The following is a 21,876-nucleotide window of genomic DNA, read 5'->3' as shown; positions in this document are numbered from 1 at the left end:
GACCCTCATGTCCAGTGAAACAGGTTGTAGGCCTGCTTGTCCTTTAAAGAAATGTAAATACATTTCCCATCTAGGCCTATAGCTCAAAGGAAAGATAATTGTGTTTGTGTGTGTGCCTGTGACTGTGTGTGAGAGTGAGTGAGTGAGAGATTGATTGAGTGAGTGAGTGAGTGAGTGAGTGAGTGAGTGAGTGAGTGAGTGAGAGAGAGATTAAGTGAGTGAGTGAGAGATTGAGTGAGTGAGTGAGTGAGTGAGTGAGTGAGTGAGTGAGCGAGAGAGAGATAATACTAATTTATGAGGCATTAATAAGGCGTCTTGCTATTTGGGGAGGCTTTTGCCTCCGTGGGCGCTTGAATTGATGGGGTGCCAAGTACAGACTTGCCCTTGACAGGGAAGCAAAGGGTCCCCCGGCCGGAGGAGGCGGGGCCCCAGGGTGGAACGATAGTCCCCGCACAGCAGGAAATGGCAGCGTTCCCCTCAGTCCGCCGCTGAACAACACACAAACACAGATAACACAGATAAACACATGCAGCGATATTAGTAATGTCAATGGCAAAGATATATGAGCATCGAAAACATTTAAATATTATAAGTATATGTTAGTTAATGTGTAGATTAAGAAGTATACAAATGTTAAGTAAATGTGTAAATTACACTAATGTGTAATATATCAACCAATATTTATATATTGTTCACGTTATTATCAATAATGGTTATTTTTGCCCTAATTAATCCTAGTCACTGACAAAAGGTCCTGGTTCAGATATTAAAATGCTGCGCCTTTAAGATTAACTCCCGCGCTGGGTCACACCCCCGGATATTGAACGTGAAATATACCAAGTTTCGCGCCAAATCCAAAACTTAGAAATCCGTCCAAGTCTAGACCGAAGAACAGAACCTGATTTTGATTAATCTCTCTTCGGCTTATACCTTTCCGTCCAAGGTATGTATCAAAATAACGTATTTGTATTTGCCTTACAACTTCTCAGTAGTCGCTTTTGTACTAGTGGCACTCGCTCATCGGTAACACTCTGGAGTGTAACTTGCATGTATGGTTTAAGACCGAGGTGTTCAATTCAATTACCACCTGTCTCGACATCCAGAACCCGACATGGAAGAGGCCAACAAGTTAATCGGAGCCGGCAAGAAGCACCTGGCTATGGGCAACGCGGTGGAGGCGGCCAGCGTTCTGCAAGAGGCCTGCGGCATGCTGTGAGTGGACAAAGAAAACTATCAACGCATTAGCCATCTGCCACAATGGATCAGTATTACAGGAAACTGATGTTACTGGTTCTATATGAAGTGGTTCCGACAACTGTAAACTCAAGTAGTAATAGTTCCACACGATGTTTGGTTCCCCAGAGCTAAAACATTTGGAGATACGGCCGATGAATGTGGCGAGGCTTTCTTCTGGTGTGGAAGAGCGCTATTGGACCTGGCACGGTAAGAACATTGTCTAAAGAGTTGTCATCCACACACATGTCGCCTCATCATCCGGACTCTTAGTCCTGTTACAGCGCAACTTGATCAGGCCGTGGACCGGGACACGGCGTTGAGGCTGTAGCCTCCTAGAGGAGGACGCCAAACCCCGCCTGTTATTAATGAATATTCATCTAAAATTCAATGCAAGTGGCTTTGGATAAATGTCGGCAAAATGACCCGGGAAGTGACGGGAGGTTGTTCGGCCGTGTGACGGCAGAATGGAGAACACCGTTCTTGGGGACGCTCTGGAAGGAGTGCCTGAGGAGGAAACCGAGGAGGGAGAGAAAAACAAAGACTCCAACGTCGAGAGCACAGAAAATGTAGACGGTGAGGAAACGTTTGTTTATTTATGTTTTTAAATGATGTTGGACCTCGTTGAAGTGAAATGTTGTGGTTGGTCGTTGACAGCCTTGCTAACCTTTTGTGTCCATGTGGCCGAACAGAGAAGACGAGGGATGAGCTTCGGGCCAAGGTGTACGATGCCATGTCGGAGGAGAAGATAAACGGGGAGAAACAGAAGGATGGTAAGAAGGCAGAAGACAAGGAGGGGGAGAAGAAAGCAGAAGGAGAGAAAGGGGAGGAGGGAGAGAAGAAAGTGGAGGAGGGAGTAGAGGAGGAGGGAGAGAAGAAAGGGAACAACGAACAAAAGAGCACCCCTAAAAGAGAGGGAGACGGTGGGGTGAAGGGAGCCGGCCCCTCCGACGGAGAGAGCAAGGAGAATATCGAGAAGATGAAGGGAGAAACGGCAGAGAAAATGGAGGAGGGAGACTGTAAGTGCGCCTCTCTATCTCTATGGTAACACTGGGATAATGCACAGTTCACCACCAGCTGGGTGTAAAATGGCCTAACGACCCCCCCCCCTTGCTTTGGTCTCAGCTGAGGAAGAGGAAGAGGCAGATGATGATAATGACGACGATGCAGAAGAAGCCAAAGGGGATGGCGACGAGGCCAAGGTACTTGACCAATCACACTGAAGCGCTGCACTGGACTTGCATCACTGGGGGTTGTCATGGAGATCCTAAACCCGCCTTCTCTTCCAGGGGAGCGGTGACGAAGGCGACGAAGAGGTGGGAAACCTTCAGCTCGCCTGGGAGATGCTGGAGGTGGCGAAGGTCATCTACAAACGGTAGGACCCCCAGGGGAGGCGGTGGGCGGGGCACCGGGTCGAGGTCATGTGAACATCATCCTCTAACGGTCTTTCCTCTTTGAAGGACGGACACGAAGGAAGCCCACCTGTGGGCCGCACAAGTTCACCTGAAGCTGGGAGAAGTGTCGTCCGAGTCGGGTAAGGACATCTCGAGGTGCCCCCATCGAACGAGATCCGCCCCGTAGACGGTTACAGCGGGGGCGGCGCTTTGTGGTGGACCCCGATGTCAATGCACTCTGGACAGTCCCATTCCTAGGTTCTGGAGGACGAACGTGTCCAAGCTCTTCATTAAAGCATGTGATGAAGGTCTTCATTAAAGCATGTGATGAAGGTCTTCATTAAAGCATGTGATGAAGGTCTTCATTAAAGCATGTGATGAAGGTCTTCATTAAAGCATGTGATGAAGGTCTTCATTAAAGCATGTGATGAAGGTCTTCATTAAAGCATGTGATGAAGGTCTTCATTAAAGCATGTGATGAAGCTCTTCATTAAAGCATGTGATGAAGCTCTTCATTAAAGCATGTGATGAAGCTCTTCATTAAAGCATGTGATGAAGCTCTTCATTAAAGCATGTGATGAAGGTCTTCATTAAAGCTCACCGTGGATGTCTCGCCCCCCAGGGAACTACAGCCAGGCCCTGGAGGACCTCCAGGAGTGCCTGAGGCTGCAGCAGATGCACCTGGAGCCCGACAGCCGGCTGCTGGCCGAGACCCACTACCAGCTGGGCCTCACCCACACCCTGCACTGCCAGTACGGCCTGGCCATCCCGCAGCTACAGCACGCCGCCTCCGCCATCACCACCAGGCTAGGTGTGTACTGTGGTGCACTGACCATCAGCTGTCGACCCGGCGGATTGGGTTGTACCACAGCTAACCTTCCTGGAGTTGGTCCTGTAGCTTCAGTGGTACAGAATGGCACATGGGTTAAGAATGTATTCAGTCACCGTATTGGAACAACTTTTGGAGCGAACCCATCCATTTAAAATGGCCGGGCATATATTTGTTTTACGTATTCAATTCATAGACGATGGCAGTAGTTTTGTTTTGTCTCTTCGTCACAGAAACCATGAATAGAAATTGGTTGAGCTCTTCTATCGACCCCAACGAACACTGCACTGCACAATAGAGCATTAAGATCATTGAAACCTCTGTAGCACCCTTTAAATAACTGAACTGGAACAAACTAAAAGTAATGAAGAGCAACGGATCAATCGAGGCAAACCTTCCTAGGAGGACAAATGGAGGGAGGGCATCAGTATCAATAAATACAAATAAAAGGCATGCTGAAATATAAAATGTGTATTACACGAGATAAAAGCAAGCCTACAAATGAAAAGACTACAAAAGTATGCATGGCGCATGTTTATAGTCCTTTCCAATGTTGCAGACAACCTGCAGAAGATCCTGGACAAGGCGGGGGACTCGGAGGAGGTGTCTGAGGAGAGGACGGAGCTGGAGGAACTGGTGGTGCTGCTCCCCGAGCTGAAGGAGAAGGTGGAGGACGCCCAGGAGGGCCTGAAGGCGGCCCTCACCGCACCGCTGAACCAGGAGCTGGTGAGCAGGGTCTGGGGGTATAACGAGGGCCTGAACCAGGAGCTGGTGAGCAGGGTCTGGGGGTATAACGAGGGCCCCTGAACCAGGAGCTGGTGAGCAGGGTCTGGGGGTATAACGAGGGCCCCTGAACCAGGAGCTGGTGAGCAGGGTCTGGGGGTATAACGAGGGCCTGAACCAGGAGCTGGTGAGCAGGGTCTGGGGGTATAACGAGGGCCCCTGAACCAGGAGCTGGTGAGCAGGGTCTGGGGGTATAACGAGGGCCCCTGAACCAGGAGCTGGTGAGCAGGGTCTGGGGGTATAACGAGGGCCTGAACCAGGAGCTGGTGAGCAGGGTCTGGGGGTATAACGAGGGCCTGAACCAGGAGCTGGTGAGCAGGGTCTGGGGGTATAACCAGGGCCCCTGAACCAGGAGCTGGTGAGCAGGGTCTGGGGGTATAACGAGGGCCCCTGAACCAGGAGCTGGTGAGCAGGGTCTGGGGGTATAACGAGGGCCCCTGAACCAGGAGCTGGTGAGTGGGGGACAGAGGAAAGGCCCTCGGTTCGATCCTCAATGTCTGCCATGTAACCTGGAGGCATCCTTGTGGGGGGGGGGGGGGGGGGGGTGCTTTGGATGACGTCATCTGGTGGCTCTCTAAATGGCCATCCCTCAGATGTAGGGCATGTTTGACTGCTTTTTTTGTATTTTAATTGAGTTTTTTATTTGTTATCCAATTTTTCCAGAATGGTGGTTCCACCTCCTCAGCCTTCTCTGCTCCCAGTGTACCAAACGGTGACGCGGCGTCCAGCGCTCACACGGTGAGCTGGGTTATTCAGACACAAGGCCCCCAGAACTTAGCTCTTCAAGTACCGTGTCTCCTCTTTAACGATTCAAATGCAGGAAGTTGGCGACGTGAGCTGTAATATCCAATGTTGATCATTCACCAGCTTCTTCTTTGTCGTCCAGATTACAGCCAAGCCAACCAATGGGGTCAGTTCTACCAATGGCCACGCCTCCAAGGCGCCAGTCTCTGACATCTCCCACCTGGTCAGGAAGGTGAGGAAGGAGGTGGGCAGTCATGTTGGCTCATCGTCACTAATCAGTGACCTGTCCAGACAAGTTGTTCTGGTTTAGATATCTTGACCAACCATCTGACCTTTGCAGAGGAAACCAGAGAGTCCGCTGAAGGAGGGCTCGACCAAGAGGCTGAAGCCGGAGGAGGTGGCATGCACCAACGGGGACGAGGCTTAGGCCAACCACATGGAGATGGAGGTAACTCAAAACCAAGCCGTGTTTCCATGGAGATCCAAATGGGTGCATCCCTTCCTGTGGAAATATGGTGTCAATTAGTTTGTCCCTGCTGGGATCTGACCACAAGAAGCCCCTGACGAATAACGTGCAGATGTTTTTAATTGCCTTGTCATTTGGCCAACTACATGAACTATCTATATACCCCCCCCCCCCCCCCCCCAAACATTGACATGGATCAGTGTGTCCTCTATCCTTGCTGTTCAAAGTATTGGGTACTTATTTGTTGACTTCAAGTTTGAGGTTCAAATGTGTGATTTGTTCCTTCCGATTTTCAGGCAGTGACGTGGATTTGCTGTTCTGGGTCGATTGTGGACCCATAGCTGTTGGTTGATTTCACTTTTGTAAATATGTGTATCCTGTTTGTCACTGAACCAATGTAAAAATTCAATAAAGACTTAACGTTGCCTTAACTTAACTTGTGTTGCCGTTAATGTTGAATCTGCAGTTGGCATTATGCCAACATTGGTACATGATTGATGGAGCTTAATCAGCAGGCCCCTCCTTAAAAGCAGTTTTGTAAGAGGCCAGACAAATGTACACAAGTTATAAAAATGAGTCTGATGATTGGAGGCAAGCATGCAGATTCAGTGATTGAATTGTTTAAAGGTTAAATATTAAACTTGAACTTTGGACTCTTGACAAACATGAATAAACCATAACATTGATAGAAACTCTTCCATCTCAGGATATGATGCAACACTGGAACAACATTTCAGTGAGGACGGTCTTGGCCACAAACATGAACTAGCTTGTGAAACTGAATTCTGGTTGTGTCACGGTTTCATCCCAGTTTAAACATTCTGGCAATACCACAGGATGATCTACACAGCCCTTTTGAGCATGCAATCATAAATGTATATGCTACGCTGCATTTGTATCTGGCCGAGTCAAAACCTGCTCCTACACTTTCACCAGCTTCTCCATTAAGCCCATTCTTAAAGATTAGCCGTTATCAGAAGTGGGCGTGTCCAAATAGATGTGACTGATAGATGAGCAACGTTTGGTACGGTCCACTGGGTGGGCTGGTACTCATCTATCCAGCACACATCTGGTTGGACACCATTAGTGATGCTGGAAGATGCAGATATTCAAAAGGGCTTTCATAGCTAATGGCACTCACCTGGTGGTGTATAACATGTCAACTTTAAGCAGGATTTGGACTATAGCATCTCCCACAAATACTCTTACAGTTGGAGGCGCACACAACACAGCAACCAGATTCACGTGGAAAACGTTTCAACTTTTCAGGAACCAATTTTTATTAATATCATTAATGTGTCATCAGCATCATCAATGAAATGAGTTAGTCTGTTTAAAGCAGAATTGTGTGCATTCCTTGCCCTTCGTTTTTTCTCCAACACTTCAGTTCCACAAAGCGAGAGAGAAAAAAAAGGAAGAGTGAAGGGAGGATGGGTGGGGGGGGGGGGGGGGGGCTGCAGTGAAGGAGAAAACGCAGGGAAAAGACGTCTGACGGAGCAGGAATCTCCCCCTTCACTGGGATATGATTGGTTTTTCCCTTGTGCAAGAAACGACAACAAAAAGTCAAAATGGTGATCTAGAAAATAAGAACAAAAAACCAAGAAAATAAAACAATGAAAACATGAGCAGTAGGAGGGGGGGCAGGTGTGGGGCGTTGCTTGCTGGGCTGTTTGGCTGTTTTGTTTGTCGTTGTTTTTTCTTGTTTCCTTTGTTGTATTCGGTGGTGATGTGGTGGTTTATGTTTTTTTTAAATCTTTTTCATCGTTTAGTTCCGTGGGGCGTTGCCAGGGGCCTGACCCCGCCCACTTCAGGGCCTGACTCCGCCCTCGTCGTCGGAGGTCTGGCTGCTGCTACTGGTCTCGGAGCCTTCGTCCTCGTCCTCCTCCTCCACGTGCGGCTCACTCCTCCAGGGGGTGAAGTGGAGGGTGACTCCCCGCGGCCTCGGCAGCACCCCGTTCCTCTGGAGCCCGTTCCTCTTCAGCTGTCAATCAACCAGAGGGGACCCGGTTAGCCCCGCATAGCGTTAGAATGGGGGACACCAACCCCACGACCATCTATTCAAACAACTTTATTAACCCCACTGGGGGCAGTGAGTAACAGCAGCTTGTAGACAGAACCACCGGAACATACGACCGCATTGATAACCGATAGCAGCCGTTTGTTAATCACTGCCTTCCCTAATGTAATTACTGTTCCACTTTCTGAAGTGTTACCAATTAGATTTAGAAATTGCATTTCATTAATCTGAAGGGGCTTTACATCATGGTTGGGGGGGGCACTAGGAGGCCTACAGTGAATAACGACTCCTTCATGGTTGGGGGGGCACTAGGAGGCCTACAGTGAACACAAGGCTGTGTCGGACGGACGCTCAATAATCAATATCCATCGTCATGTCGGATATGGAAAAACAATCCAGCCATGTTAGAGCAGCGCTCCGGGCAAAGAAGCATACAATCTGTTTGTTTGTTGTTCTGGGAACGACTCTGGGAACGACTCTGGGAACGACTCTGGGAACGACTCTGGGAACGAGTGGGAGACCAGGAGATAGGGAGGCGTCTCCGTGCTTCATTTCCTATGATATCAAAAAGGGATGTGTTGTTCCCGGCCGCGGCCACCTGCTCAGTTTTCGTCTGGAACTCTCGGAGCTCGTCCTCGGTCAGAGGCAGGAAGTTGTCATCGTTCTCGGGACATTCCTGCCAGCCCATGGACTTCAGCAACCTATCAGGGGACAGAGTTCTGAGCTCAGGGTCGTCATGCTGTGAGCCATCTGGGGACCCAGCGAAGGTGGTCCAACAGGAAAACCAGACACTCATCACCACGTCGGAAAATGGGATCAACATTTCTCCATAATTAGGCATCAATATACTACAGTCTTTGACTTTTGATTTTCTTTCATGCTTTAGCCAGCCATTTTCAATTTATAAAAAGGGCATTTAATTTAAGAAAGCTCCCAGGTCTGTTGGAGGCCACGGAGGTCTCCACCGGCCCCCCGCTGTGACCCTCAGGGGACGGGACCGTTTGAAGGATGGATGAGTAAGCTGTGATATCGGTCCTCACCTGTGCTCTGCCTCCAGGGAGCTGGACAGGTGCTCCGTGTCCGAGTCGCTGAGGGAGTAGGCCAGGCCGTTCTCGTGGGTTGCCCCCTCCTCGCTGTAGGCCTTGGGCTCCGGCGTGCCGCCGTCTCCCTGGACGCGGTTCAGTCAGACAGAACACGAGTTAAGGAGACATCCGTCAGATCCAGACACCCTGTCCAGGGCAGTGCAGACGCAGCGCCTCACGTCGACGTTGGACGCCTTTCACCCGGCAGCATTAACAATTTATGGCTGCTCCGATAGCTGTCTGCGCCGCTGCCATAACCCGTAGTTAATCATGGTTTATGGAGCCTCGTCTAATAGCCGTCCTCCTGAACAATGAAACCACGCTCAGCAAAGTACAGCAACACTTTAACAGAGCTTCTCTACCAGCTCCTCAACCCCAGCGCCTCTCCAGGTCAAGAAGCTTCACAACACATTGGAGTCAACTCCCTGCAGGCTTGGAAGAGACGCAATCAAATAATCCTTTATGAATCCTACAGTGGAGACCTTCGCAGTCTTACAGCAGCTAAACGCACCAGTAAAAAAAAACAAGATATGTTAAATAAAAAGCAGATTATCAGTAAGGTACGATAAGTTAACAGTCTAAACGGTTGAGCTCCCAGTACTGCCTGTTGGGAACGAGGTTGTATAGCTTCACAGATCCCACCCAGTGAACCACAGTGGGCCCTTAAAACCTCTCAAGTCCTAAGATAAGGGTTAGGGGTGGGGGCCTTACTGGTTATCAACCAGTGGTCGGTGGGAGCCTTACTGGTTATGAACCAGTGGGCCGTGGGCGGTGGGAGCCTTACTGGTTATGAACCAGTGGGCCGTGGTTGGGCGGCGTCGCCTTACTGGTTATGAACCAGTGGGCCGTGGGCGGTGGGAGCCTTACTGGTTATGAACCAGTGGGCCGTGGGCGGGGGGAGCCTTACTGGTTATGAACCAGTGGGCCGTGGGCGGTGGGAGCCTTACTGGTTATGATCCAGTGGGCCGTGGTTGGGCGGCGTCGCCTTGCTGGTTATGAACCAGTGGGCCGTGGGCGGTGGGAGCCTTACTGGTTATGAACCAGTGGGCCGTGGGCGGTGGGAGCCTTACTGGTTATGAACCAGTGGGCCGTGGGCGGTGGGAGCCTTACTGGTTATGAACCAGTGGGCGGTGGGCGGCGGTGCCTTACTGGTTATGAACCAGTGGGCCGTGGGCGGCGGTGCCTTACTGGTTATGAACCAGTGGGCCGTGGGCGGCGGTGCCTTACTGGTTATGAACCAGTGGGCCGTGGGCGGTGGGAGCCTTACTGGTTATGAACCAGTGGGCCGTGGGCGGCGGTGCCTTACTGGTTATGAACCAGTGGGCCGTGGGCGGTGGGAGCCTTACTGGTTATGAACCAGTGGGCCGTGGGCGGCGGTGCCTTACTGGTTATGAACCAGTGGGCCGTGGGCGGTGGGAGCCTTACTGGTTATGAACCAGTGGGCGGTGGGAGCCTTACTGGTTATGAACCAGTGGGCCGTGGGCGGCGGTGCCTTACTGGTTATGAACCAGTGGGCCGTGGGCGGCGGTGCCTTACTGGTTATGAACCAGTGGGCCGTGGGCGGCGGTGCCTTACTGGTTATGAACCAGTGGGCCGTGGGCGGCGGTGCCTTACTGGTTATGAACCAGTGGGCCGTGGGCGGCGGTGCCTTACTGGTTATGAACCAGTGGGCCGTGGGCGGCGGTGCCTTACTGGTTATGAACCAGTGGGCCGTGGGCGACGGTGCCTTACTGGTTATGAACCAGTGGGCCGTGGGACCCACCTCTCCTGAAGTGCCGGGGCTGCTGCTGGTGTTGTCTCCGGGCCCCTCGTCCTTCAGCGCCCGCAGGAACTCGCTCTTGCGGTCCGGCCCGCGCCGCATCAGCTTCAGTCGGGACGGCCCGATGTCGATGGGGGGGGTGACGCTTGAGGGAAGCTGCTGGGGAGGGAGAGAGACGGAGTCAGGGGCCCCGTATCCATGGAGACACAAGGGGGGGTCAGTAGGGTCAGTATCCATGGAGACGGAGTCAGGGGCCCCGTATCCATGGAGACACAAGGGGGGGTCAGTAGGGTCAGTATCCATGGAGACGGAGTCAGGGGCCCCGTATCCATGGAGACACAAGGGGGGGTCAGTAGGGTCAGTATCCATGGAGACGGAGTCAGGGGCCCCGTATCCATGGAGACACAAGGGGGGGTCAGTAGGGTCAGTATCCATGGAGACGGGGTCAGGGGCCCCGTATCCATGGAGACACAAGGGGGGGTTAGTAGGGTCAGTATCCATGGAGACAGAGAGGCAGGGGTTGATTTCCATGGAGACAGGGGCTTGAGTATCTATGGATACAGGAGTGGGGGGGGCAGTATCTATGGACAGGGTCAGGGGGCGAGTATCCATGGCGACAGAGGAAGAGAGTCAGGGTGACCTTATCCATGGAGACAGAGAGAGACGGGGAGTCAGTATCCATAGAGACAGAATCGATGAAGACAAAGGGGGCGTCAGGGGTATCCATGGAGACAGATCTGAACCGCGGCCAGACATGTTCTGGATTAATATTTAACCTACCCCCGCCTCAAGATGTCTTGGTTTCAAATGTGTAATAGATGCGTGTGCACGGCTCACGACAAACAGTTCACTGTATTGGGGGCCAGCGGGGGGCTCCACTTGGATCCGACGCACCAATTTAGAATTCAATTCGTTTTGAATATGAAACCAACATCACTGGAGTGGACCCCACATGAGGCTACTGTCTGTCCCCCTCCTGCCCTTTGGGTCAGCCAGGTGGCAGTATACAGGGGGGGTCCTCACCTCTTTGGGGGTGTTCTGGGGGGGTGTTGGAGGGGGGTCCTCACCTCTTTGGGGGTGTTCTGGGGGGTTGGAGGGGGGTCCTCACCTCTTTGGGGGTGTTCTGGGGGGGTGTTGGAGGGGGGTCCTCACCTCTTTGGGGGTGTTCTGGGGGGTTGGAGGGGGGTCCTCACCAGTGATGCCTCGAACGGCCTCAAACCACTTTTCAGTAACGAGTAATCTAACACGTTTCTATTTCCAAACCAGTAATCAGATTAAAGTTACTCAAAGTCACTGTGCGTTACTATTTTTTACCCGGATCACCGATTGGCGTTGAGAGCGATGGAGTGGTGTGTGTGTGTGTGTGTGTGTCTGCCTGTTTGTGTGAGAGTGCGTGTGCAGCGTAAGTCTCCAAAGACTTCAATCTATCAGAGGCGAGTGTCGACCTTGACTCTCCAGAGTCCGCGCCACCCGTTATTAGCGGCGTGTGCGTGCGTGCGTGCAGCGTGCCTGCGTGCGTGTGTGCGTGCGTGCGTGCGTGCGTGCGTGCGTGCGTGCGTGCGTGCGTGCGTGCGTGCGTGCGTGCGTGCGTGCGTGTTGGAGCGACGGCAGCAGAGAGGGCGTGGGAGCCTCTACGTTATCGCCAGAGAACTAAACCCACGGGGAGGTCTGAGCAGCTCCAGCGCTAGAAGGCGCTGTTCACGTCACGCACGTGGAGATGCGTCCGGTGAACGCCCCGTAAAGCGCACGGTGATATTTTGTCTACGCATTAAAAGTTGGCGGAAGCGGTTGAAAGCCGTGTCTGCACCCAGGGCCGTAGCACCAAATGCTGGGCCCTGTATACAAGAGGTACTGATGGGCCCCCCCGAATTAACTTGTAACCTAAATTAGTTACTTTTAAAACCAAGTAATCTGTAAAGTAACTAAGTTACTATTTTAAGGAGTAACTAGTAATCAGTAATCGGATTACTTTTCAAGGTAACTGTGGCAACACTGGTTCTCACCTCTTTGGGGGTGTTGTGGGGGGCCGTGCTGGGGGGCGGTTTGGAGGCGGACACAGGGCTGGTGAACAGGGAGTCCCGGCCCGTCAGGTGGAGGCCAGGTTTGCTGCCCTCCCTCCCGCCCGCCTTCCACTGAGTCTGGAACACAGAGAGCAGACGGCCCCGTCACCGGGGTCCGCAGCACTGAGGCCCTTAGGGGCCCAGGGGGGTGCATCGGGACAGGCTACACCGTGCTTCACCGTGACGTGGGGGAACACGTGCATGTTTAACATCGCGTCATGGTTAACAAGTATTCAACCAATTATTCAAAAGAGGTCCGCAAAAATAAATAAAATGACCTTTTGGTTTCTTGTTTTACTTCTATAAAGGTCCAATATGTTCCATTATCATTTCTACAGTCTATTCTTACTGTACTTAATGACATGATACGGCACAATGAGCCACCGGCCGCCATTCACACGACTCTCCCCAGTGAGGTCCCTCTGGGGTGGCTCGCAGTGCAGCGCCCCTAGAGACCCTCAGAGGAACTACACATTGGTCTGTTCCTCTGGGCCCCACTCGGACAGCCGTCGCTGTTGAGGCCCTCCGGAGCCTCACCTTGGTGGGGGCCACTGCGGGCTTGGGCAGCAGGTTCTTGTACACGCTGGAGCCCAGCATGGGGCTCTTGCTGCCGTTGGTGGAGAGGGCCCCGGCCACCGCGAAGCCGGCCAGGAAGGCCGTGCTGGGGTCCTCCTTGGAGATCTTCTTGATCACCAGCATCTTGGAGACCATCTGCTTCCCACTCGGGGGGTTTTCTGAGGGGGAGACAGCAGGGGTGAGCAGGAGAACTGGGCTGGAGGAGCAGGTCACATACCTCACACGCTCATGAGGACCATGTACTGAAGGTGAACGCCATCGGGTCTTAGTCCTCATCATACCAGATAAAGCTAATCTTAAACTGTTATCAAAGTGTGCTTTCAATGTTCTTCTCACCCCAGACTCCAGCGTGGGGGGCCACGGCCTGGGGTCCAGGTTTTCCAGTTGTTTCAGGGTTGAGGGAGGGCTGGGGACAGAGGCATGATGTTCAAACACAAGCCCATGGTACATCACAGTTCAGGGGTGCAAACGGGTGGTAAAAAGGGGACTGGGTGATGCACAGTGCCCAGGCCCCTCCCTGGGACTCAAACTGCCTTCTTCTAAACAAACTGTTTAAGTGACACATCAAAGCCCGCCACTGAGTTCAGACCTACTGTACGAAGCAGTGTAACAATAACAAAACTTGTGCCTTCGCCTCTGCCGGAACCAGGGATTTTCTTTCATCTATTGAAGCATTGTGCCTCACTTTGGGACTTCAGTCCTTCTGCTTTGCTATATTTCAAAGATATAAATTCAAATTGATTCATATTTTAAGAGTAGCAAGAGCAATGTTTATGACATTGAAGTTAACTATTTAAAACTCCCTAATATCTCACTGTTAACAATCTAAAATGTCCTTCAATTGAAGGAAGGGGGCGTTCTTCAGTGACTTGAGGGAGGCGTGCGTAGCCTTGGCGTCCGAGAGGACATTATAGTCCAACAGCATGGTGTCCCTGGACGGGGAGTGATGTTTAGGCTCCCATCGTACAGCCCTGTGGTGCGTCAACTCATTATGACGACGGCACAAGAAAAGCATCACGCGGTTTTCATGGGTCGTAACCATGGGGATAACACGCCCCCCTCTTTCCGAGAACTCAACCCAAAACACTTTCTTTTTTTTTACCTCAGAGTTCGAATCCCACCTAAACAGTCGACTCAATGGCTCTTGAAGTTCAAAGCTAACCCCATCAGCCACATAGTTACCGCTATAATATATAAAACAGGCTGGAGGTGGAGCCAGCAGGCAGGGGGCGGAGTCAGGACCCGCTCTACTCCTCCTCTCATTGGCTCGTACTACATCTACACCATTTTCATAGATGCGCGATGTGAGTTGAAGCTGCGAGGGGTTTCCCCCTGACTGTTGGGGGGGTCTACTCACGAAGTCCTCCTCCAGGAACTTCAGCTTGTCCTTGCGTTCCTCGCTGGGGAACTTGTCCTGGAACGGGGTCCCCTTGCGGGGGTGGAAGTTGCCGTTGCGCTGCCGGTGCCCGCCCTGCCTGTCCCGGTCCCCCCCCCCCCTCTTGGGGTGCCGTCCCGGGGGGTGGTGGGCGTCCTGGCCCCCCCGGGGGGCTCCGTGCCAGCTGGGCGCCTCCTTCCAGCACGACCCCCCCGCCAGCCCGCCGTGCCCGCCCTTGGCCACCCCCGAGTCCACCGAGTCATGCCTCAGGAGCAGGGAGGGGGGCTGCCAGCCGTCGCCTTCACCACCACAACAACAACAACAACAACAACAGGGGGCCGGTTAACAACACAACACAGGAGCAGGGAGGGGGGCCGCCAGCCGTGCCCTTCACACCCCCACCACAACAACACATCAGGGTTTAATCAGTGAACATACAGGGGGTCCCCGAGAGGGGAGGAGGGGGTCAACGTTCACGCCCCACATCGCTCCACTGCCGCCATGGCAACGATGGAGCGGCAGCATCACTGCTGATGCAGCGGGAACCAAACTAACCCCTCCACCGACCCGACCGGTCCTACAGCACACGGGAGGTGGGGTGCTGGGGGCGGGGCCTCATAGTGGGGGGGTGGAGGTGCTGATGGGTGGTGCTGATGGGTGGTGCTGGTGGGGTGGTGCTGATGGGTGGTGCTGATGGGTGGTGCTGATGGGGTGGTGCTGATGGGTGGTGCTGATGGGGTGGAGCTGATGGGTGGTGCTGATGGGTGGTGCTGATGGGTGGAGCTGATGGGTGGTGCTGATGGGGTGATGGTGGGTACCTGCAGGCGCCCTCAGCGGCCCGTTGTTGAAGAAGCCGTCAGAGGAGTTGTGTCGGCGGCGGCTGGCGGGCGCCCGGGCGTCGCGGTGCGGGGGCGGCTCACCGTGGCTGGAGGACTGAGGAGGGGGCCGGTTAGTGTCTGCTGCCTGGGGACCCACGGGGGTCCTGTTAGATCTAGATCAGGGGGGTGTTTCTACTGGTGGATCACCTCAGGGGACCAGGCAGCCACCATCAAAATAATCTAATTGTACGACCGTTTCAATTAGTGGTTGAAGACCCAAAACAGGAGGGATACTTTACAACAAAATACATCAAGGTGCTCCTCGCCCTCCTTTTGAGGTGGTAACGCCAACATTTGGTTGTACACCATATTTGGTGGGTCAATCGGGAACCAACAGCACGTGGGTCACAGCGTGAAAATGTTTGGAACCCCCGATTCAGGTCCAACTGACATCAGCTTGACAATATAGCAGTACGCCACGCACACAGGGCTGACCACACAGACTGGGGTCACTATTGATTCATTCATAACGGGTTTGGATGATGAATCATTTAGGATGTTAAATGTCAGGGCAACTGCCAGTCCCAAGAACACAAAGCGCTGACCGGAGGCCGAGAAGAAGAAGAAGAAGAAGAAGAAGAAGAAGAAGAAGAAGAAGAAGAAGAAGAAGAAGAAGAAGAAGAAGAAGAAGAAGAAGAAGAAGAAGAAGAAGAAGAAGAAGAAGAAGAAGAAGAAGAAGAAGAAGAAGAAGAAGAAGAAGAAGAAGAAGAAGAAGAAGAAGAAGAAGAAGAAGAAGAAGAAGAAGAAGAAGAAGAAGAAGAAGAAGCAATTCCCTAATTACCTCAGAGACAAGACACAGGCAAACCAAAGACACCAAATAATCCCATATGTCAAACTAGAAGCTTGCTGAACTTGATGATTGTCAAAATTATAATTCATTTCAGCACGAGATATATATACATATATATATATATACACACATATATATATATATATATATACACATACATACATACATACATACATACATATATATATATATACATACACACACACACACAGTATATCTCTCGTGCTGAAGTATACTGAATAACCAAGGTATACGTGTTGGTATTGTACATCAGTAGAGAGTTGTAGTTAGTTAGTGTAGTGTAGTTATTAGTCAGAAAAGTAATACGATACTTCATAACAAAGACCATTACACACATACTGACCAGTGGGTATAAAAACATAAAACCGGTTGGTTCAAGGGTGCATCACGAGACCAGGATGAATCTCTTATTAGTGCCAACATATTGCCTTTACATCATGCTCAAACATCTGGATGCCTATAAAGTTTCACCTGCTCATTTATAAGGAGGTCACTAAACATCAATGAACTATACTAAATGCATATGCAGGGCAACAATATAAAAATAAAAAAGGTAGGATTATTTGCTTTGCACACACCAACATGAAGCATATCTTTAATAACTATACATGATTTTTCCCATCAGCTGATGAGTGCCTTCCCGCCGAGGCCGTGTGCGGGGCCATCCGGTTGGGATGGGATCAGTGACTCCAGCGAGTCCTCTGATGTGGTCAATCCACAAGAAACGCTTCTACTAGAAAGAACAGGAACAACGAACCTTCGGGCACGCTTTATGAGAGAGACAGATTTTGGATTTTGTTGAGGTTAGCACTAAATCTGTTTGTTAGTCTGTAATCTGGGGACTATGACTTTCGTCTGGGGTTCATAATACTGTGGCTTTTGTTCTATGCAATCAAAAAGGCAGAACTACTTTCTATGAGGACGTCTCTTGTTCCGTTGCTCCAGCTCTTCATGCTTCCTACATTTAGTCGAAAGCCTTTCATGAATTAATACTACCTAGTTTCATCAATGTGTTTTTTTATTATTCTACAGCAGAACACTATTGGGCTGTTTTTCCACAGTATTTCTCCCAGGATAACCCAGTGAGGGCTGCAGCAGGGGGCACTATGATGCATAATATATAGCATTTAGGGCAACCATACTAATTTGTTGATGTGAGATGTTTTGTTAGTTTTGTTTTTTGGGCCCTGCTGACTGCAGTGGCACTCGTAATCCACCGGGGGCGCTGCTCCACTGCGTGCTGCATGTATGGGAAACACTGATAAGAGTCCCAGTGAGGAAGTGAATGGCGTGTCGGCATCTCCATCTCAAACCCATGACTCGGCTCTCTGACCGGTCATGGTTCAGACCGGTAGGAATACACCGAGCACCTGCACAAGGTCAGACAATGACCGACGGATTCATTAATCACTTAGCGGGTCAATCAAGCCAAGCCTGCATGCATTGGCCCCTTGAAGGTAAACGTCTGAACCAATAGGTCCTCATCAGAAGGGTTAGAGCCCTTCTCCTGCAGCCACAGAGTGACCTCCAACAACACATGCAGAGAATGAGATGACCTCCAACAAATCCACTAAAGTCAGGCCAGACCAACTCCGGATCACTCGGGGGGAAACTCGGGAAAAACTTTCCAAAGAGAAACAAAGTGGTGTGCATGTGAGGTTGTGTGTCCACTGCTCACAAAACTCTGAAAGCATGGCACTCCTCCCTGACACACACCCATAGTCCTTCCTGACACACACACCCATAGTATTATCTATCCATCATACACACACACCTATGTGGACACTCCCACTTGTGAGGTCACTAGTCCCAGGGCAGGTATGGAAATGGCTGCAATAGGAATGCAAAATGGCATTTTTGTCATTCAAACTTTTAAAGTGAAATGTCTTGTACTCTGATGTATGCATCCTTACTGTAATTATATCAATTTCTACTCGCCATCTATCCTCTGTTTCTTTTAATACCAGCCATGCAAAGTGTTGCACGATGCATGCAAAATGCTTATTGTAAAAAGGTTGCCTTGGAACCAAAGAGGAGAATAAGGGGAACTCAAGTCAAACCAAACACGACCATCCACACCTGTCAACCCAACCAACAGGTTTATGCCTTAAGGATAGATTGTCTTCGCTTCACATACACCAACATATGGCCGTTGCCGTGTTAAATATGTCCCCTTAATTGCTATACATTTTATAGAAAGTACTTGTAGTACTATTGCCATGTTCATTGGAGGATTTCGAAGTACTGGTTTCTTGTATTTATAGTTTAACTATCGATGTCTTTCAATAAGTTCTGCTATGCTTACAGTTAATTACTAGCAGTTATTTGCATGAATTGCCATGGACTGAATTCATGACACAGCATGCATGAACCGACATATGCACCAAACAGACACACGGTTTCTTCATCTTGATTTTGTAAACCACACAAACACGGAACGGAGCGCAGCCACGTACCTTGGCAGGCTGGGGCGTGGAGAAGTTAAGCCAGGCAGGGACAAAGTCATGCTGCGCCATTGAGGTCCAGTGTTTCCGGTCAGTGGATGGAGGCGTCAAACCTCATGGCCAGGATCTGAGAGAGTGGATAGACCACCGTCATTCAACAGAAAGCCTCAACACGGGAAGAGATCGGACCGCTCACTCCCCCCTGAGTTTCTCTTTATTGGGATTCACCGCTTTTTGTCTTCCAGAAACAGAAAGGCCTTCCTTTGGACTTGGGCGTCTATTGTTAGAGATCAATAATAACCTCAGGCCTGTGTGGTGGACCACTTGCTGACAGCATGCAAAGTGTCTGGCCTTTGATAATAAAAATATTACTCTGACAGAACCAAAGCAGTCCCCGAGATGCAGTGGTGCCTGTTGTCTGGTCCTGTGTGTGTTTCAGATCGGCTGCTATGTTTGGGCCTCTCTGTACATTAGTGCATTTCATTCAAGCAGCCGTTCCGTTCTACCGATATCTTTCTATGGCCGTTATATGTCTTTATGGAGGGGAGAGAGAGTGGGCAGCCCGGGGGCTAGGTGGACCCCCCTACCCACGCTCATCCTTACCCCAGAGTCTGTGGCTCTGAAGTCCTCTGCCCGCCCCCGGCGCTGCTGCTGCGGCGGGGCTTGCTTCCCGAGGGCCGCGGCCGACTCCTCTCAGAGCGCGTGCGCCGACAGACGAGGAACACCCGACCTCCGACTCCCGACTCCTCCAGGACAACACAGCCCCTTCCCCAAGAGGCAGACCCCAACGTCCAGGGTGGAACTCCTGGAGTCTGGTCGGGAAGGCTCCGCGGGAATGATCTGGAACGGGGATCCAGAGGAAGTGGGCCTGTGGGGGGGGGGGCTCAAAGAGCAGAGATGTCCAACGGTTCTGGAAGTGCCTGATTGCAAGTTTGTTCTTTTTCTTCTGATTGATGTTTCCAAAGGTGATTTGTTTCTTTTTGGTGTGGTGGCGAGGTTGTCCCGGTGGGAAGGAGCCCTAACTCATGTCAGCCAGTCACTGGCTGCTCCTTCAGGCCTTTGCTGATTTGGGTTGTGTTGAAATGGACTGGAGACTGCTTACACCAGAACAGAGCCCTGCACGGGGGCTTTGCTATGGCCACCAGCCAGGGAGAGGGGGGGGGGGGGGGGCAGGGGAGAGTCTTCTCCTGCCACAAAGCGTGCCAGACTCCGTTCACGCCCACTCTCCTAACGAGGCATTGGGAGATCCAGCCAGACACAAAAAGGAAGAAAAAAAAAAGGGGGAGACAGGTTGGAGGACAGTCTTTCCGTTACGATGGAGATCACCGATGGACGACCACGGCTCACCTCATTGGCTGATTGAAAAGGGGAGGCCCCGGGGATAAAGAAAAGAAAGCTCCGGGTCTTGCGGTCACATGACAGGAGAGGTAGCCAGAGCCGCCGTTACATCGCCGTCATCTTGCGTCTGGGGTTAGTGGAACTGGTTTCCTGTGGGCCGATACATTATAATGCCTCGTCTGACGTGAGGCGCTTTACTTTCACATCTGTTAAACGCTCGCTCGACGGCCCTGTGGTATCCGGTCCACCCAGAAGAGTGCAGCAGTTCAGATTTCATAGATCAGACAAGCTGGAGCTGCAGAACGGTCAGGTCCCTCGCAAGTCGGCAGGGATCATAGAACACATGTGATGCCTATGTTTAATGGTTAAGACCAACGCAGCCAGGTAACTTGCAGAATAAGATCAAAACCTGCGGTTTCTCTTCTAGAAAAAGGCAAACCGGGGGAAAACCAAGCATGGGCGCCTATATCTGATCCTCCCTTAGGGAACCAGTGTTGGTGTGTGTGGCCGGGGGTCAATCCTCGCTGGAGCCGAGGGCAATTATTCTCTTGATCTTGTTGAACTTTCAGTACAGGAACAAACCATACCTGCAAAAGGAATAAAACAAACATGAATGTTTTGCACTTGACACAAGTTAACACATCAAATTCTAGATATCAAAAGGGGTAAACAATAGTCAAGACATAAATAAGAATACACTGATTGTATTAAGACTTAGACTCCATGTGAGAGAAACCTACAATGACTAAAGGGTTGAGGACTGGTGCATGGTACATATCCTACTTTCAGAGGCGATTCTAGGACTTTTAAATCAAATATTCATTGCAGTTTAAAAATATCCTCCACACACAAACACTTTCTTCACAACATCTCTAACGTCACTGTCACGCATGTTAAGACAGGCTCCGGTGCCCACAACGCTGCACAAAACCAGAGAACACAACCCAGTCCCAAAACGTATAAAAAAATACCTGAGCCTTCCAATAAATCCTATGGTTATTAGTCAGAATACGGTTTCCCCTACAGCGAAAGCTTACTAAAGGGCTCCACTCAAACAATTACATAACGACAGTACGTTCGACGTAGCCAATGGCTGAATAGACGCACTGCTCATATGTTATCAAACCGTACATTTAAAAGTGATTTAATCAATTGCATATACAATATATAATCACATTCATGGAAATGCATCGGCAACAACACAATATCATGTCGTGTGAGTAACGTTTGAACACCCAGATGTGCGCGTCGTTGGCAACGCACGTATTCACTACTAAAACACAGCACAACGCAGGCTTTAGGTTAAATGGCATATATGCAAAGCAGAGCCGTTACATGCGGATAGAAAATGCAATAGCTGGCGCTCCTAGTCCACGATAGAAGGGCCAGGGCGCGTTAACGAGACCCTCTCTACTCCGCGTTGTTGCTAGCTCTGGCTGCTTAGTTCAGGTTAGCCGATAGCTAGCGATGGTTAGCCGATAGCCAGCGTTATATGGGTCAGTAGCCCGTGCAACTGGTGGATGTGTGAAGTTAATGAACCTCGCATGACACCTTATCCATATAAAAACGCATCGCTAACGTCTACAGCCAAGTACACCGACGCTAGAAGCGGTGGTCGCACATAAACAACAGGGGTAAACAGACCTGCTCTGGTTGGAACAACACAGTTTCAAAATGGCTACCCTAGCAGCACACATCCATCAGCCCGCTAACGCGTCCAGCTAACTGGCTAGCGTGTGTAATTCGTGACGATGCTACCAACGGCGTCTGGGGGAAACGGTTACAATCAAGTGTGACTGAAAGGTACGAAATGACTTACTCCGGTCACGGAGAGGTATCACTCTATTCAAACTTCGTCGGCTGTGAGAGTCGCTGTGGACGTTTGTTTGGGTTTAGAAGCGCTTACCGCTGGCGCTGGCACTGAACGATTCGAATAGCAAAGTAGAGGTGCGTTCAGGGGCGCTTACGATTATGCAACATAGATGAGACTACGACGGGATTCGAAGGATATCAACGCAAAATAGCATCTGGAAATGGCAATTCATGCGAGTAAAACAAAATAGTTTACTTGTGAGCTGTTGCATGGA

General features: G+C 50.9%; 2 protein-coding genes across 5 annotated transcripts; one reads left to right on the top strand and one right to left on the bottom strand.

The window, feature by feature from the left end:
- The first annotated feature begins 819 nt into the window (after positions 1 to 819).
- Positions 820 to 5,880, top strand: LOC307086115 (histone-binding protein N1/N2-like). 2 transcript variants are annotated; one of them, XM_079751172.1, is made up of 14 exons: positions 820 to 943; positions 1,104 to 1,212; positions 1,363 to 1,443; positions 1,700 to 1,809; positions 1,926 to 2,252; positions 2,359 to 2,435; positions 2,523 to 2,608; positions 2,694 to 2,767; positions 3,250 to 3,438; positions 4,016 to 4,182; positions 4,903 to 4,977; positions 5,126 to 5,215; positions 5,324 to 5,431; positions 5,746 to 5,880. In XM_079751172.1, the coding sequence occupies exons 2-13, from the start codon at positions 1,112 to 1,114 to the stop codon at positions 5,408 to 5,410; spliced, it is 1,464 nt and encodes a 487-aa protein (XP_079607298.1). In that variant the 5' UTR covers positions 820 to 943; positions 1,104 to 1,111; the 3' UTR covers positions 5,411 to 5,431; positions 5,746 to 5,880. The 2 variants fall into 2 exon arrangements, with proteins under 2 accessions (XP_079607298.1, XP_079607297.1); XM_079751171.1 differs by having other exon boundaries at positions 5,126 to 5,227.
- Positions 5,881 to 6,723: 843 nt separating this feature from the next.
- Positions 6,724 to 21,731, bottom strand: gpbp1l1 (GC-rich promoter binding protein 1-like 1). Of its 3 annotated transcripts, none has more exons than XM_079751173.1 (12): positions 21,609 to 21,731; positions 19,055 to 20,376; positions 18,464 to 18,578; positions 15,137 to 15,251; positions 14,301 to 14,617; positions 13,280 to 13,349; positions 12,905 to 13,101; positions 12,311 to 12,445; positions 10,311 to 10,466; positions 8,507 to 8,634; positions 8,065 to 8,167; positions 6,724 to 7,430 (listed from the first exon to the last, which is right to left on the bottom strand). In XM_079751173.1, the coding sequence occupies exons 3-12, from the start codon at positions 18,521 to 18,523 to the stop codon at positions 7,257 to 7,259; spliced, it is 1,455 nt and encodes a 484-aa protein (XP_079607299.1). In that variant the 5' UTR covers positions 18,524 to 18,578; positions 19,055 to 20,376; positions 21,609 to 21,731; the 3' UTR covers positions 6,724 to 7,256. The 3 variants fall into 3 exon arrangements, with proteins under 3 accessions (XP_079607299.1, XP_079607301.1, XP_079607300.1); XM_079751175.1 differs by having other exon boundaries at positions 10,311 to 10,463; XM_079751174.1 differs by lacking the exon at positions 21,609 to 21,731 and adding an exon at positions 21,434 to 21,474.
- Between the last annotated feature and the right edge of the window lie 145 nt (positions 21,732 to 21,876).

This window comes from Pollachius pollachius (genome assembly GCF_949987615.1).
Source record: "Pollachius pollachius genome assembly, chromosome: 14".
NCBI classification, from domain to species: Eukaryota; Metazoa; Chordata; class Actinopteri; order Gadiformes; family Gadidae; genus Pollachius; species Pollachius pollachius.
Note: the sequence above shows the minus strand (reverse complement) of the source record. Positions and strands in the feature narration are given on the sequence as shown.